We start from the raw sequence: 16,266 nt of genomic DNA on the forward strand, positions 1-16,266 counted from the left end.
GGGAGTAGGGTGACTTTGGAGAATCAACTGGATAAATTGTTTCCCTACAAATCCTTCATTCTTTTCTTATCATCACTTTTAGTCTTTGCTGGTTATTTAGTTTCTTTGGAACTATGTGGCGTAAACTAGGAATCTTGAGCTTTCTATGTATGCAGAGATTTTTAAAATTTATTATTTCTACGTATGACTTTGAGGCAATAGTGGCATTTTGGTAATTAAAAAGAAGGAATTTGGAAAGGAGTTGCTATTATCTACTGTTAAACAATTAAAAATCAAATCTGGCTTTAACCCTGTTTCCTGCAAAGTTTTTCTATCTCCTAGATGCCTTTTCATTGAAAAAGACATACCTCATGACCAATCTATGAACACCCCATTGAACATTGCCATCTCCTATTAAGGGCATGGAAGTAAACTCTGTAACTAAAACAGATGCCTTCGCCCACAGATTCTAAAATCAGAGGATATTCATAAACCTCTCCACAAATTTTAAGAGTGTAGTGGGAAATAGGAACTGTTAAAAATTTGAAACTCTACTAAAGTACTTGCTGGCTCTTCCGGTAAAAGAAAATATATTACTTTCTAGGAAGCTCACTACTTTAAAAAACATACAAAGCAATCAGGGTTGGAAATTCATGGCTTGCATTTGGGTTACATCAGCTCAGTTTTAGGAGAAAAGATATTTACTTTTAGATGGAAAGTCATAGAATGGTTCTCTGACTCCTCTCAAAATTGTATTGGAATTGTTTCAAGAGAGGAGAAAAGGCACTTACTTTATTATTTTTTTTCTGAGTAGCTATTCCATGATACATAAAATATTTTATTTATTCCTTTGGGTACATGGACATATGTATTCCCTGATATACTATTCTCACACAAGCTAGAAAGAAATATTGACCAATTGGTAGATTAGATTAAGAGCAGAGGCTGAAGTTAAATAATCACATAAACTTTGAGTACTTATACCATAAACTACCATCAGAATTACATAGAAAAAAAGTTGCTCTCAACTTTCAGTTGACAAAAGAGCAGTTGAGCAGAGATCATATGGCTTTGAAAAGCAGAAACTCTAATGAACGATCACTGTGCTAAAAGCAGGGAGTCAGCTGACATGCTGTTTTGACAGCCTGGTAAAGGGGAGGGGGTATAAGATCGTAAACCAGAGGAAATCATGATGAAAGGGTAGAATGGAGTGTTTGAAAATGGTAAAGCAAAAGCTTTAATTAACATGGACGGAAAGAGCAGGAAAGAGAGAAAAGTGATTTAGTTCAGATAGGAAATAGTTTGTAGAGAAATTTTAATAGAGAAATAACTTAATTTGTATTTTAATTTGCAAGGGCCAATGATGACATTCCTTGAAAAATGAGAGTTTTATTGTTTTAATATTTTATACATAAGTAAGAAGTTCCATTTATCTGAAATATAAATTAGTACAAGTTTCTATTAATATGATAACATATTAGACAAATTGGCAAGCAGGGGGTTGCTTTTGATTAAACTTTGTTATAAGTTTAAAAAAACGACTTTCAATACTTCAAATTATAAGCAAGATCATGATTTTATAATGTGAAGATAACCAGAAACCCTGATTTAGTTGCAAATCGGTCTCTTTTGGCTAGTGTCCTTTAGTCTTGGGCTCCTAACTTGATCAAGAAAATGTAAATGCAGAAAGCTGCAAAACCGAAGTTCCTTAATTGGGACTCATGTGAGTAGTTTAACATTAAAAACACTTTTTTTAAAAAAAAAAAAAACACACATGGTATAAATTCTGTAAAGTTCAGCTTCTTTTATTTAAACTGCATTGATATCCATTTATAGCCCTCCTAACCATCATTTTATAGGTTGGTAATGTATGTCCTAGATTTTCCAGGTCACTTCAGATTTCAAATATTTGTCTCTTGTCAAATGATGTGTCTGGATTTTGGTTTGGGAAACCTGGTCACTGAATTTATAGACTAACTCTGAAATAGCAATAGCCTTTGGCATTATGTAGTAATTCTACTTCTGGGTCATGATTGTCAAATTAAATCAAATCAAAGTTCATTATTTGAGTCTACCTAATAATAACCTATTAAAATAATGAGGACATTTTAAAACTTTGTAGTAATTTGCAACTTGAAAAGCATTCATAATATGATTTATTACAAACACACACATAGCTAGTAAATCTATAAAAGGCTACTCACCCTTGCCACACGAGAAATGAAAAACAATGCACTTCAGAGATACTGTAATTATATAGTATATGGTCAAAACTAGGGAAGACAAAAATAATCTAAACGTGCTTGTGTTAATATTAAAGAAAGGATTTTGTAGTCTTTCTTATTTTTTATTTCCATAGACTGGAGCTCAAATTCTTGATAAACCGGAACTGAGAGGATATACACTGACATCTGCTATGCGTATAATGATGACTGAACTTTCTAAGTTAAGATTGATTTATTATCCTATGCCAAAGCATTGCTGTTTTGCAAGTGAAAACCTTTAGATCATTTGATGCCCCCCTGCCCCTCCCCAGTCAACTGCTATCCTTTACAACATCATAACATTTGTTCATGTCTCCGCTCTTTCTTCTTTCCTGATTTAGGTAACCACTAAGGGGGGGGAGGGCGCTTAAAGTTTACTGTGTCCAGAATGGCATTTAATAAGTCTTTCAAAAATTAAGTTGATTTTTCCCAAGTCTTGTTGGAAACCTATCCACCACTAGTGAGCAGGCTCTCCTCCCACATTTCCGTGCTAGCTGGGACTTGAGAAGCCCGGGGATGCTGCTGCAACAGAGGTGGGAGTGGGAGATTGGATATCACCCGCTTGACACTTCAGCACTGTTGCTATGAATGATTCATTTGTGTTTGGCACATTTGTTGCAAGGAAAATCTCCTCCTCCCGCCGCTTCCTTCGCCGAGCTCCTCTCGGGCTGTCTCCTGTGCTCTGGCCTTTAAGCAGAAGCGAGAGCAGGTGGGCACAGAGGAGCTCGCGGAGTCCTCCTCCCCCTGCTCCTTCCCTAATTTAGCAGTACTTCCGGCCGCGTGACATCATCCCCCGCACCCCGGTGACGTGAGCGGCGGGTGACGTGTGTGCGGAGAGAAGCGCGCTGACGTTGCTATTTAAAGGTCCTCCTGCCGGGAGGATGGAGACACAGCGCGAGCACCTGGTGTGGGGCGCGGAGGAGGCAGTGGCGGCCGGGAGCGGGGCTAGGAGCCAGCGGAGGAGCAGAGCGCGCGCGCCGCCCGCCGCCGGCCGCTAGGGGAGGGGGGAAGGAAGGAAGAAAGGACGGACGGACGGATAGACCTGCCGGCCGGACTCATTCCCCTTGAGGGCCGCCTCGGCCACTGACCACCAGCCTCCCCGCCGCCCGCAGGGGCCCCGCCCCCGTCCCCGACGCCCCCTCCCGCGAGCAGGGGGCGGGCCGGCCCCCGGCCGCGCTCTCCGCGCCCTTCCCCCCGCAGCCGCCCGGCCGCGGCGCTCGGCTCCCGCGGGCGGCGCTGACCGGGAAGCGGCCGGCGGAGGCGGACGCAGCGGCGGGCTCCAGGCCGCCCGGGTCGGCGCTGCTCTGCCGAGCGGGAGCCGGAGGCCCGCGGAGGCGGGCGGTGAGGGAGGTGTGAGGAGGCGGCGGGGCCCGGGGACTGAGGCGGCGCGTGGCGGCGGCGCGGAGCGGGGGGGCTCCCCGGCTTGGAGCCCCGCTCCCCTGCCTTCGACGCGAGGGTAGCCCCCGCCTCGGCTCGGGCGGGCGCCCGTCGACGCTTCCACCCGGTCCTCCGCCGCGGCTCGGCCCGCCCCGGAGCCGGGGGCCGGGGCCGCGCGGGCTCGGCTCTGATTCATTCATTCCCGGCCGACGGGAGCCTCGGACCTGCGGCGCTCCGGAGAGACGAGGGAAGCGGGCCGCGGCGAATGAAGGGCCGCGCGCGAGCCGGGCTCCATTGTGCTGGGCGGCGGGGGCCGGGCAGGGGCTGAGGGAGGGAGCGGGCGCCTGCCCCCCGCCCCCCGCTCCCCGCTCCCCGGCGGCGCGGCGCCCCCAGCCTGCTGCCTGCCTGGAAATGGCTCCGTCTGTGCTCGTCGGGAGAAGGAACCGGTCCTGCCCAGCCTGCTCTCCCGCCTCCCCCCCGCCTCCCTGCTCCGAGTCCTAGGAGGGGAGACGGTTCCCAGACAGAGTCCAATGTGGAGCGCCGTGCACGTCGCGAGCTGCCGGGGGTGCGCTTCGAGGAGATTTTTCTACCTAGCGTTTTCTCATGGGAGCGCAGGACAGCAGTGGCAGTTCTGCTTGTAGGATTTTCATTTTCTCGTAGGGCTCTCTCAAGTGCACGTCGCATTGGGTTGCACGCTCCACCCCCAGAGACCCGGGGTGGTAGAGAAATTTGAACCCGCAGCCTTAGTAGCACCGGAAAGGCCGAGTTACCTGGCTCTCCCTGAGTGTCGAGGAGGACATGAGCGAAAGGACCACCGAACTCCTTTTGTCCGGGACTCAGTGAAGCTGGATTCTGCGCTTTCCGACTCGTAGACTCATTTTGTGGAATAGAGTTGACCGCTGTCTCCTCCGCGCGGCATTTTAACTCTAATAAGCAAATGCCACCTCTGTTTGAACGATTTGCTATTTACGAGGGAGAAATCGTCTCACCTAAGGGAACTAATTGAATTGTCAGCATCACTGAAATACCTCCAGAAAAGGATCTCGGGGGGTGGAAAAGCAACTGCGAAACAGCAGACGGAGAAATTCCTTTGGAAGTTATTCCGTAGCATAAGAGCAGAAACTTCAGAGCAAGTTTCCACTGGGCAAAATGGGGTAAGGATTTTGTGTTTAACCCAGCTTCGAATCTGTTCATGTGTGTGTGTTACTGAGCGGTGGTGGCAATTGTCTGCGTTTTGTGTTTTCAAACAAATTTGCCACCATGCTAAGCTGGTCGTACTTGAAAAATGTAGGTGTGTTAACATTTTAACAAGTTGTTTTTGTAGAGTGGCACCGGAGGTCGTAATAAAGGAACTTAGGTGTATTGTTTGTAAGCAGAATATAGTTCTATTAGTAACATGTAAGAAGACAACACATGCTCCACTTTACTGGTTAAACTGCCGCATCAGGTCGTAATCAAAATCATGAGTCTTAGGTTTTGTTGTTGATATCTTTCAAAGAGAAGTCCTGCCTTCTCTCAGTTCTTGGAGAAGAATCAGTTGCACCGAGGAACAATTGTAGGGAGTGGTTAGACTACAGCCCTTGAAAATGATCCAGTGTAAACTGTTGCCCTTACTGTGCCCTCTGTTTTGTCCTTGAATAGCCAAAGCTAAAACGTGTAGAGCTGATTTATTGGAGCATTAAGACGAAAATCTGAACGTCTTGCTGGTGTGGTCTGCACACTGCTGGTGCGCCGGGTAGGAGATCAGAGCTTGAATAGGAAGCAGCTTTTTGTTGAAGGGACTTGCTCGCTTTTTCTGCTTTTTGCTTTGAAGTTCGAGTCTTCAGTTTGTGTTAGCAAGGTCAGATCTACACCTTCTTTCAGATCTAAAGTTAGCCAGGAGTGCTTTTGTCCAACCTTTTATTAACTCTTCACAGAGCAACTTGAACACGTGCTAGTGAGTCTGCCTAATTTAAACCAGAAACGCGTAATATTCCTAATTTAAACCAGAAACGCGTAATATATTAATGGAGTAATGATCTGGTCATTTCATTGACCGATTGTCGATGCTTTTTGCGGAGAGGAACTTCTAGAATTTTCTCTTTTTTGTGGTTGAACAAACATCTAAAGGGACGGGAATTGAAAGGATAGGCTGTGAAATTCACTGTGACTGTTTAGGGGTGTGCACACCTAAACTTACTTTCTTCAAACTTTCAGAGGAGGGTTCTCAGATAGTACTACCTTTTCTGTTGGAGTTAGAATTTGAAGTTTATTAAGTTAAACAAGTTGAAAATGTAGAAGATATATTGTGGGAGCCCTTCATCAGGAATTAATGAGAAAGAACAGTAATTGTTTTTAAACTTAAGTGACAAGTGATGAGAATATATATAATATGCATAATTTGGGGTGCTGCTGAGAGCAATTAAAATACCTCATTCTATTTCTAGCGCTGCCATTAGTAGCTTGGTGATCTGAGGCAATTACTTAACCTCTATGGACTCTGTTTTCTTATCTGTAAAATGAAGGACTTAGGTGAGTTTAACAAAATTTTCCAATCTGTAAAGGTGAATTCTTTTACTCCTCCTTCTTTCTATTTTAATGATTACTAGTTGGTTTCTTGAGGTAAATCTTTCAGATGCAGAGATTTTTTTCTCTAAGCAGTTTTTAAGCATGTAGGCTGGAAAATAACGGCATTTGAAAAATGTTTTGTATGAATTGCACCAATTTTAATGAGAGGATACTGAAAAATACTACTATTCATAATCTTTGAAATATGGCTTCCCTTAAGAATCTGCAGCTCTTCTCTTTAAAACATGTCAGAGCACACAAAAATCAGGTGGCAGTTTTTTGTGTTGAAGGCTGCATTCTCTCTAGTCAGTGGAATGGTAGCATCATGGAAGAAGATTGGTTTTCCACAACCTTTAAGCTGCATGAATGCCAATCATTTTACCAAGGGAAGCTTGGGATGAAGTTAATATCAAGGGAACTGGTATTCAAAATAAGAAAATAAGCCCCCAACACATAGCACACATTTTGGATACTTCAGGATAATGAAATTTGTTCATAAACTAATTTATTTGCCCTTAATAAAGTGGTAAAGGTGGACTGGAGAGGAAAAGGAGTGTTTGTGACATTTTTCTGAAAGTCTCTATTTGGGGCTATGACTTTCTCATTGATAGTGACGCTTCATCTGAGTTGTCAAGAGAGGGTGGATAGGTGGAAGTGGAAGAGAGGAGCATAAAGAGAAGGCATTTGTGGAAGTTTCCACCCTGGGTGGGTATTTATACCTAATAAGTGTTTGCAGAATAAGCAAAGCCTCCTGCACCCAGTTTTACCCGGACAATCCTAAATTACCATCCTCTGATGAGTATCTGAAATTTAATATTGTAGGTGAAGAGTTTCACATTTCATCAATATGTTTCTGACTGTTAGGTTATAATACGAATTTAGCTTTGCCTTAATTATGGATGTAATTGCAAGTCTAGGGAGAACTTTTAAGCAAAAGGAATTGTTTTTAAAGAAAATGAGTGATTAGGCAGAAAACAAATCTATGGCTCCTGTAATGGTAGTTTACGAAGTATTATGGAAACGGAAAAGAACAGCTGAAACTGACAGTTGGCAGAGTCTGTCAGAGGATCTTGGATGCTGCCTGAACTGTTTTTAATTCAGTGGAGGCAGCTGAAGTATTGGTTTGTGAAATAGGTGTTTCAGACCCCCTAAAAATCAGAGCATTCATGTATGTAAGATAAAGTTGGTGAAAAGCTTCAAAGCCCTGGTGAGGAGCCCATGATCCCCAGTCCTCCAAGCTGTGTCTCATAATGAGAGCAGTGAGTCAGTAGCTATTTCAGAACCACTAGAGTAGGCAACAGAAAGCAAGTTCATTCCATGGGTTGTTTCATCTACCCTTTGTTTTGTTTAGCTCGTATTGGCAACGTAGTGCCATCAATAAGGGAATAGAGAATCCTTCCCCCTCATTAAAAGTTAGTTATAAAATGTCATTCTCCCTGCCAATGAGGTCTGATAATACTGTCTCTGATTTATCTCACCTGCCTGTGGGGACCTCTGGAAACCCTCTTCTCTGCCTTTCCCCAGATAACTTCCTGAAGCGTGGAAGTGGCAGCTGCTGCATTGCAACCTATACTGAGTCTCTTTGCTGAGAGAGAAAGCTGACACCTCTTTCTGCCTCGGGTTACTGGGGGCTGTAGCAGAAAGGCGGAAATCTTGATCCAGCACTGTGATATGAATGGGTGTTTTGGCAAAAGCAACCGATAATCATTTCCAACATCAGAGAAGTTAGATGCAAGTCCTTAATTTTCTTTCTTTATTCATTTTACCATTTTTGAATCCCTGTTCATGTGGCAAGTACAGCAGCTTAGTGCTCCTGATACAGAGACTAGTAAGATGGGCTCCTTCCCTTAGGGAGTTGATAGTTTAGGAGTTGGTAAGACAGTAAGCCTAAAATTAAAAAGTACAGTGAAATGTCTAAGGCCTGCACTGTAGGGCTACAAAGTCTGTGGGTGTGTGGTGTGTGTGTGTAGCGTTAGCTGCTGAGAGAAGGATGAAAATGCTCTTGTGGAGGAGCTAATAGGTATTAAATAATGAAAGATGAGTACAGGTGGGCTTTGTAGACAAATGAGCAAGCATTCAAGACCCAGGGAACAGTGTGATTGACAGCACTAAGACAAGGAACTGCAAAAAAGTTTGGCATGACAGACTTGGCTCTAAGGGGTGTAGCAAGAGAGGGACCTAGGGCCTTATACAGGGGCCAGATTGGAGGGCCTTGTGGACCAAAGAAAAGCTGGTGTATTTCAAGCTTTTTTGGGGCAGTGACCCATTATGGTAAGGTACACATTTTTTTCCTCACAACCTAGTGCACGTGCATATAAATGATAAAATATCGCAAAATAGTACCCTTTGTGTGATCCACTCTGGTCTTTTCTATTCTGTTCTGTTCTATTTTTAAGAAAGAATGACGTTTGTGATCCAATAAATTGATTTAACAACCGAATAGTAGCAACTGGTAATTTGAGAAACACTGCTCTTGGCTGTGAGAATTGCTGAAGGGTTTTAAACAGAGTAATTACATCACAGGTCAGGGAAACAGGGTAAGAAAATGGTTTTAAAAGTCATTTAAAATTTCGTTTTGTATGTTGTATCCTGTGGAAACACCAAGCCAGAGCAGTGAAGCCTGGCTAGGGAGAAGAAGTGGATGGCTGGGCAGGCCCTGGAAAATTCCAAATGTATGGAGTGGAGAGGGTTGGCGATGAGTTATGTGTGGTTGTCTGAGTGGGACTTTTTCAGGATTAGGGCGTTTCATGTGCAGAGGTAAAAATGTAGGAAATGGTATGTTCCTAGCTGAGTCACTACTCGGATGGGCCATGAAATAGTCAATTTGGAAGTTTAAAAAGGACTTTCTAGCTGGCCTACAAACTGCATGGAAAGTAAGAGTGAGAACACTTTGAAATTCCCCCAAGCAGGTGATTAAAGGTACTTGGAGTTGCCAGTAAGGCTTGCCTTGTAAGCTTAAGAGTTATTTCACCTGTAACTAACGTAGAATTGTTATTCTGTATCTATTAACATATTAGGAAGATATTAACCATAAGGGTTTGCATATTTTGAGAATAGATTTTTGCCCCAGTTTTATTGAAATGTAATTGACATACAACATTGTGTTAGTTTAAGGTGTACAACATATTCGACACAGGTATGTTGGGAAATGGTCACCACAATAAGTCTGGTTAACATCCATCACCTCACATGGTTACAAATTTTTTTTCTTGTGATGAGAACTATCATGAGAATAGGTTTATTTTTGAATATGTTAATGGAATAATTGAGCCCACCCCACTCTTACTAAAATTTGAAAGACCTCATTTTTTGTTTTTAGGGCTTTTCGAGGTAACCTATTATACATGGGCAAGATCACCCTTGCTCTTTCCAAATGTCCTCTTCTCTCAGTCTACACCCTCTTGTTCCATTTAGTGAGGACTTTCAACTGGTTCCTTTTCGCTCTTCTTCCCTTTTATCCTTGTGACTCATCCCCTTTTCGGTTGTCTTGGCGACATAGGCAGGGAGAACAGCCGTGGTCTCTCAGGGCTTTTCCCCTGGCTACCATGTATTTACCCACACAAAGGTGGTGGAAAAAATTCAAGCCTCTCCCAGCCCCAAACCTGCTGTCTTCCTAACTTTGCTCCTGCAGTTTCCTCTCTATCTCCCAGCTTCTCTTTGCTTCCACGTTGGGATTGGCGATGCTCATCTGGGGCCTGCTGCCTCCCCCCAACCCAAAAAGACTGAAGGAGGAAGAGAAATTTTCTTTTCCAGAGTTGGTGGTGATGGATGGGTAGGCCATCCACTTTCAAGTGACAGGTAACACGATCTCTATATGGGATAGCAAGTTGTGTTATCATGCCAAGATGCAAGAATATTATTTAAATTTATAAATAAGATATTTTATAATGTCTTTTTAAAAAACTAGATCCTATTCTAGAGTTTTAAAAATGAAAATGAAACCTTTTTTGAATAGTTATGTATTCAGCAGGGCACAGGTTGAATGAGGGGGGAGAATCAAGATTATGGTACTTGGGTATTTGGGCAGAACTCTGAGTAAGACTGTGTAAACTACTCAAGGTTGGTTACTTTAAGTATCTATGTAAATTAACTTTGGGGAAGAGCTAATATTAGAGCTGGGATCATTTGGGAAACAGAATGGACGTGGTATATGATGTTTTTGGCTCTGGCCTGAGGTTTTTTATAAGAATGAAATAGTGATTGTGAGTAGCATGTTAAAAGGTGATTATGTAATTCTTGAAGCCAACATATGTCATTTTGATTGATCACATTATATAGACATTAATCCTTTTAAAAAAATCCTTATTGATACTATTTTATTTCTTTCACTTGTAATTTCATTTTCTTTATTTTGATATCCTGGCTCTAGAATAGAATTACTAAACTTTCACAACAAACTTGCAGATCTATCATGAACAAACAAGCATACACACAACAAAATCCTTTTGAAAATATCAATATTTAAAGGGTATGTTTAAGGGAATCTCTTAATTTTGATTCAGTACAGTAATTTATTAATAATAATTTTGAAATGAAGTCACAATATAAATCTGAGGAGTGTGACTTTTGTTTTTGGGGATTAGAGAATCATGAAAGTTGGTTTAGGGTAATTACCTGAAATGGTGTTCATGGCAGTTAAGGATTCGGCCAAAGAAACTGTCTTTCTACAGAGTTTGTAAACTCAGTTTCGCTTTGTGTGTGTGTGTGAGGAAGATTGTCGCTGAGCTAACATCTGTGCCACTCTTCCTCTATTTTATGTGGGAAGCCGCCACAGCATGGCTTGATGAGCTGTGCCAGGTCCACACTCAGGATCCAGACCTGGGAACCTGGGGCTCCTGAAGCAGAGCACACAAACCTAACACTACACCACCAGGCTGGCTGCTCAGTTTAGCTTTAAGCGGTTGAATGTCCCAGATGAGAAGGTGGTTAAAACTCACAAAGTCTCACCTCCTTATTGCCATGTGATTTTTATTCTTTTCGGGCCTCTGGTGTTTAGTTGAAATAGTTGTTTTTGGTTACTGGGTTGTTTTGTTATTTAGGATTAATCCAACTCACTGGACAGAAGAGTAGGGAAAATGTGTTCCAAATATTTAATATTTTCTGATGTAATTAAGTGACTGAATATAAGACCTTTTAAATAGCTTTATTTCTCAATTAGTTAGGATCTGCTAAGTTGAATGAATGTGCAGTTCCTTGTTTGTGTTCCACATTTGTAGTGCTTTATAACCAGAGGCTTATCCTACAGAAAAGTGACCCTGTAGTTTATGAGATTCATTATGTTTGTGGAATAAGTGAGATTTTCCTAGAGATCAGAAAGACTTCTCTCTTAAGTTTTGAAAAATTGAGTGCTTTTGAGGTATTATAAAAGTGTCAGGCTCATTAAGTATATTCATTTCAAAAGAATCTCCATGTGATAAGCAGTATTAATGTAGATTTTTAGCCCATCTACAAGAATTGAGATAGAATTTTCAGATCTTACTTGGCATTGCAAGAGTAGGTAAAACTTTTTAAAAGCCAATAATTCAACGATCTTCAACATGTGAATAAAATCGTATAGTTAGAATTTTAATTTTAGGCAAAAAAACCTTAATTTTTACAGCATACCTCTCTGTATACTATAGAGTTGGGATATCCATTATCACTTTCTGTTAAAAGAGACAGATTTATCAATGAACTTCTGCTAATTGTGGTTTGATGCTCTCTTCCCCATCCATCATAAATCTAACACATTGGTCATTTCTGTGCTCCCTAATCAAATATCTGAGAAAAAAAGATGAAACTGATAAGAATTAGTGCTGCTTATTTTAAGCAGCATTTTTGAGGGAAGAGGTTGAAAGTATTGACATGTATATGTTACCTTTCTTATGCTTTGCCTTTTCCCTCCACTTGTATTTTATTCTCATCTTGCTTTAAAAGTTTTAAAAAATCTGCTCTTTTCTCTGGTAAGTATAATTTAGAATTAATTTCATAGGGGCATTTTTTTAGTGACCTTGCAAAGGAAAAAAAACCCCAAACTTTTATTTTTCATGAGGTTTTTTCCCAAAAATGGATTGTGAATCCGGTATGGCTCTTGTGTAGCTAAAAGAATTTTACATATATAAAACTAATATTTGACTTAGTTAAGAATTGAATTTTATTTGCATGCAACTCTCTTTTCTCTTTTAAGGTAGGCTACTGAAGGAAGGCAAAAAGTCATTCTTTTCTTTCTTGTATCAGAAAATTATTTATAAAATTCAAAAAATAAACAATCTAGTCAATATTTTCTCTGCATGGTACAATTTGTCTTTGCACTTTCTCCAGCTTTTGAAAAATCACCGTAATCCCTTAACACCTAATATTAGCTTTAAGAAAAATGGCTTTGCTTTATGGACATTTCCTTTTAATATTCTAACCATGAAGTGTTTCTATGTTATCTTTGAAAAGGGTTGGCACCAGTTCCTCAAGGCAGAGCAGTGGTAAGAATTGAGAGCTTTTGTAAAATTACCAAAGAAGAGAGAGAAATTAAACACAAAAAACTGTGCTAAGGGACTACAGATACCAAAGCAGGCTTCCTTACTTTATGAGGTCATTTTAAGTCATGTTTATTATGTCCTGTCCTTTGGTACATCTGGATCAACGTGTTCACATGCCTCAGAGTCCAGAGGGCTGTAGAGGAGAGTGTTCCTGACTCCCCTCATAGGAGGGCTTGCTCCTAATTTGTCCCTGTCTTCAGTAGGAGATCCGTAATGAAGTGTGCTGAGCCACAGCTCTGCTGCGTCTCTCTATGGGTTTCCCACCTCCTGGTTCATAGTATAGCACACGTGTGCAGTGTAAGTTGAAAGGATCTGGGGTATTAGACCCCACTGTTGGTATATAGAAAATCCTGACTCCTGGCAATTGGGTACACAGTTGGATATACCAAGTACTTTTCTGATAATTTTTCTGGGAAAATTGTTGGATCCTTTCACTTTACGTTTAAGCATGCGTCAATCTTACTTAAGTAGTTATTGTCTTCTTTCTGTTTCATTTAAGTATTTATAACTAAGAAATTTAAGAGGGTTGTTCTGGGGCCACCCCGTGGCCAAGTGATTGAGTTCGTGAGCTCTGCTTCAGTGGCCCAGGGTTTCGCTGGTTCGGATCCTGGGCGCAGACCTAGCACTGCTCATCAGGCCATGCTGAGGTGGCGTCCCACATAGCAGAACCAGAAGGACCTACAACTAGAATGTACAACTGTGTACTGGGGGGCTTTGGGGAGAAGGAGAAGAAGAAAAGGAAGACTGGCAACAGATGTGAGCTCAGGTGCCAATCTTTAAAAAAAAATAAAAGAGTTATTCTGAATAAGGCTATTTTGTGAGTTGGGATATTCTGCCCTAGTTACTTTCAGCTTCCCCCATTAGGCTCCTATAACGGTCTCTAAAAAATTATCTGGGGTGGATTAGACTATCAAGGAGCTCAGAGGACTCATATCAGAACATTTCTGTCAGTTGGTCCTCCTTCCTGGCAGGGAAGTCTGTCTGTTGCAGTTACACAGGACCATCGTTGTGAACCTACTACAGTATCATCTAGGCCTATCCCTTTAGCTTTCAGTGCTTCCTTTTTGCTTATTCTGTTTTAAAACTGCCATTTTCTGTCCTACTCTGTAGTTATGAATCTCCGTCACATGGCTTTTCATGTTAAAATTCATGTGCTTGCTTAATCACCCTGCCAGCTCCCAAGATGTTTACCAAATGAGGATTCCACCTACTCTTGTTCACTCATTTTGCCAGGGATCTGTAGATGGTCAGCTGAATGGGAAGACTCCCAAGGCACCCTTGAACTCATCTTTCTTGAGATTCTGTTGATTTAAAAAAAATACTTTTAGATCTTGCAGGCTGCCTTTTTACTTACTCAACTGTTAATATGTAGAATTTTAATTGTCTGTTTTCTTTTAGTATTTTATTAATGCTAAATTGATATTCTGCCTATGTTAGTATGGGGGAAATAATAAGACATCAATGACTGTATTTCTACCGAGTTTTATTTGGTGGCATACTATACGCTGGGTAATTAGTATATGATCTATGGGTAAACTACAGGGTGTCTATATGGTAGGAAGCTAGCCTGAGGAATGTTTTCAAAGATGGTGCAGGGGTCAATTAGAAACTAGGATGCAAAATTGTATATTCTCTGTGACCTCACCTATAAAAAGTACATTCTGTATATGCATAAAGAGATGAGGAGGAAATGTTTTAAGGTGCTATACTATGTTTATATCTGGGAGGTATAATTGTGAAATTTTATTTTTTGAGTCTTTCTGAATCTTTTAGTTTCTCTATGATGAATATATTAAGTTTTAGAATTCTCTTGGGTTTTAAGGGGAAGGGGTATTTAAAAAATGCTAATAGCTACAGTACAAAGTTATCAGGATCAGTCACTGTTCCTACATATAGATACTTACGTGTTTGTATCAGTTTTAGTTTGCGTATCTCAAATTTTATTTCATGTTTCTTTTCAAAATTGGCTAAAGAAGTAGTTACTCTGATAGGAAAAATGGTTTCTTGTTTAAGTGTAAGGAGTGGTTCTGCTGTCAGTTATCAGAGGGTTCTTACCTACCCCACTTTTTATGGGTAAGGAGACAGACTCAAAGGGAAAATGTGACTTATGGGAGGTTATGCAGCTGTGAAATGGCAGAGCATGCGCTAGGTCTACATCCTCCAGCTCCTTGGGGAATTAGTTCAGGGGATCCTAAATGGATGCTCACATGTAGAGAGACTCACTTAGAGAGGGGTCTCTAACCCCTCATAGTTTTAAAAAAAAGTTCTAATTTAGTGCAAGCTTGGTATCTTAGTGGTGAATTCATTAAATGTATCTCGTTTTCCTTTTAGATGGTGCTGAAATAAACTGCATTCTAATTTTAGTGTAATTAAATCTCTGCTGAGTGCATTATATTTTGAATGCACTGAAGTCTTTCTCGTGATTTGATGTTATTACATGTGTTTGGTATAGAGTTTCCAAAGTTGATATTAAATGGTAAATTCCATCAGTCAAAGCCTTGTTAACTGCCCTTGTAGTTATTGGGCACGTTTAAGTAGATGGAGTCTACTTCTCTGAAGACTTCAGACCAGAAAAAGAAACTTGAGATGTTCTCTTGAAACACTTTTCCTAGGTCTTAATGCTAGACCAAGAGACCCGCAAGTGGAAGGAGGAGTTGTAGCATATTGCACAATTTCTGAATCATCATAAGATAGCAGTAAGTTACTTAATTCCCTAGAATTTATAAGAGAAGGGTGGACCATATTGTATCCAGATTTAAAATGGTTATTTCTGAATTCTTTTTCCCAGAATCCCCAAACTCTAATGCTATCATTGGCTGGGCAGAAAAATGTGTAAATGTATAGAGGAAGAAGTCAGTAAGGACTCGGGGGGGACTGTGGGAAAGTGAAGAGAACATGTTCTCCCTAAAGGCATTCACATCCGATGTGTTCTAAAAACCCTCTCGCAGAAGAAACACTTCTGAAGTCTAATTCCTTATTTAACAAACATTTTTTGAGCTCCTACAATGTGCTAGTGACTATGTTACTGTAATCTGGGTTAGATACAGTGAATTTGGAAGTGCTTAAACTGTAAAGAAGGAGACCAAGCATAGCACGGTAGTGGCAGCACTTAACCTTATATTAGTGGTTCTCAATTTTGAACCTGCATCACGTCACCTAGAATGCTTGTTAAAAACACAGATTGCTGGGCTTCACCCCGAATTTTTGATTCAGTGGTTCTGGGAGTGGGGCCCACGAATTTGCTGTTGTACCAAATTCCCAGGTGATGCTGATGCTGCCGGTCCAAGGACCTTACTTTGAGGCATTGCATATGATAAATAAAGCTTACACATGTGAGAGACTTTTGTCCATTTAAAACTTCATTGATTCTTGAAGCTTTTCTTTCTCTGCTTATAATTTGCAAAAATCATAGTTTTGAACTGAGAGGAAAACCCCGATTGAGCCTCTCATTTATTTTTTATAAGCTAAACGATCCAGGACAACTTGAAACTGATCTCTGTCTTTTTAAACCTGATTACTTTCAGCAGTACTTACCAGTTATGCCCATTTCTTATTCAGAGTTACTTCTGCTTTCTGGCATTTCTAAA

General features: G+C 41.1%; 1 protein-coding gene across 1 annotated transcript in view; it reads left to right on the forward strand.

Annotated features, from left to right (window-relative positions):
* Positions 1-4,641: 4,641 nt before the first annotated feature.
* The window catches only part of HOMER1 (homer scaffold protein 1), a 118,736-nt gene continuing 107,111 nt past the window's right edge, over positions 4,642-16,266 (forward strand). Inside the window, exon 1 of the mRNA XM_046666720.1 lies at positions 4,642-4,774. Within this exon, the coding sequence (XP_046522676.1) occupies positions 4,770-4,774 (5 nt within the window). The 5' untranslated portion in view covers positions 4,642-4,769. The remainder of the gene's footprint in view (positions 4,775-16,266) is intronic.

The sequence above is a fragment of the Equus quagga genome, chromosome 7 (assembly GCF_021613505.1).
Source record: "Equus quagga isolate Etosha38 chromosome 7, UCLA_HA_Equagga_1.0, whole genome shotgun sequence".
In the NCBI taxonomy this organism is placed as follows: Eukaryota; Metazoa; Chordata; class Mammalia; order Perissodactyla; family Equidae; genus Equus; species Equus quagga.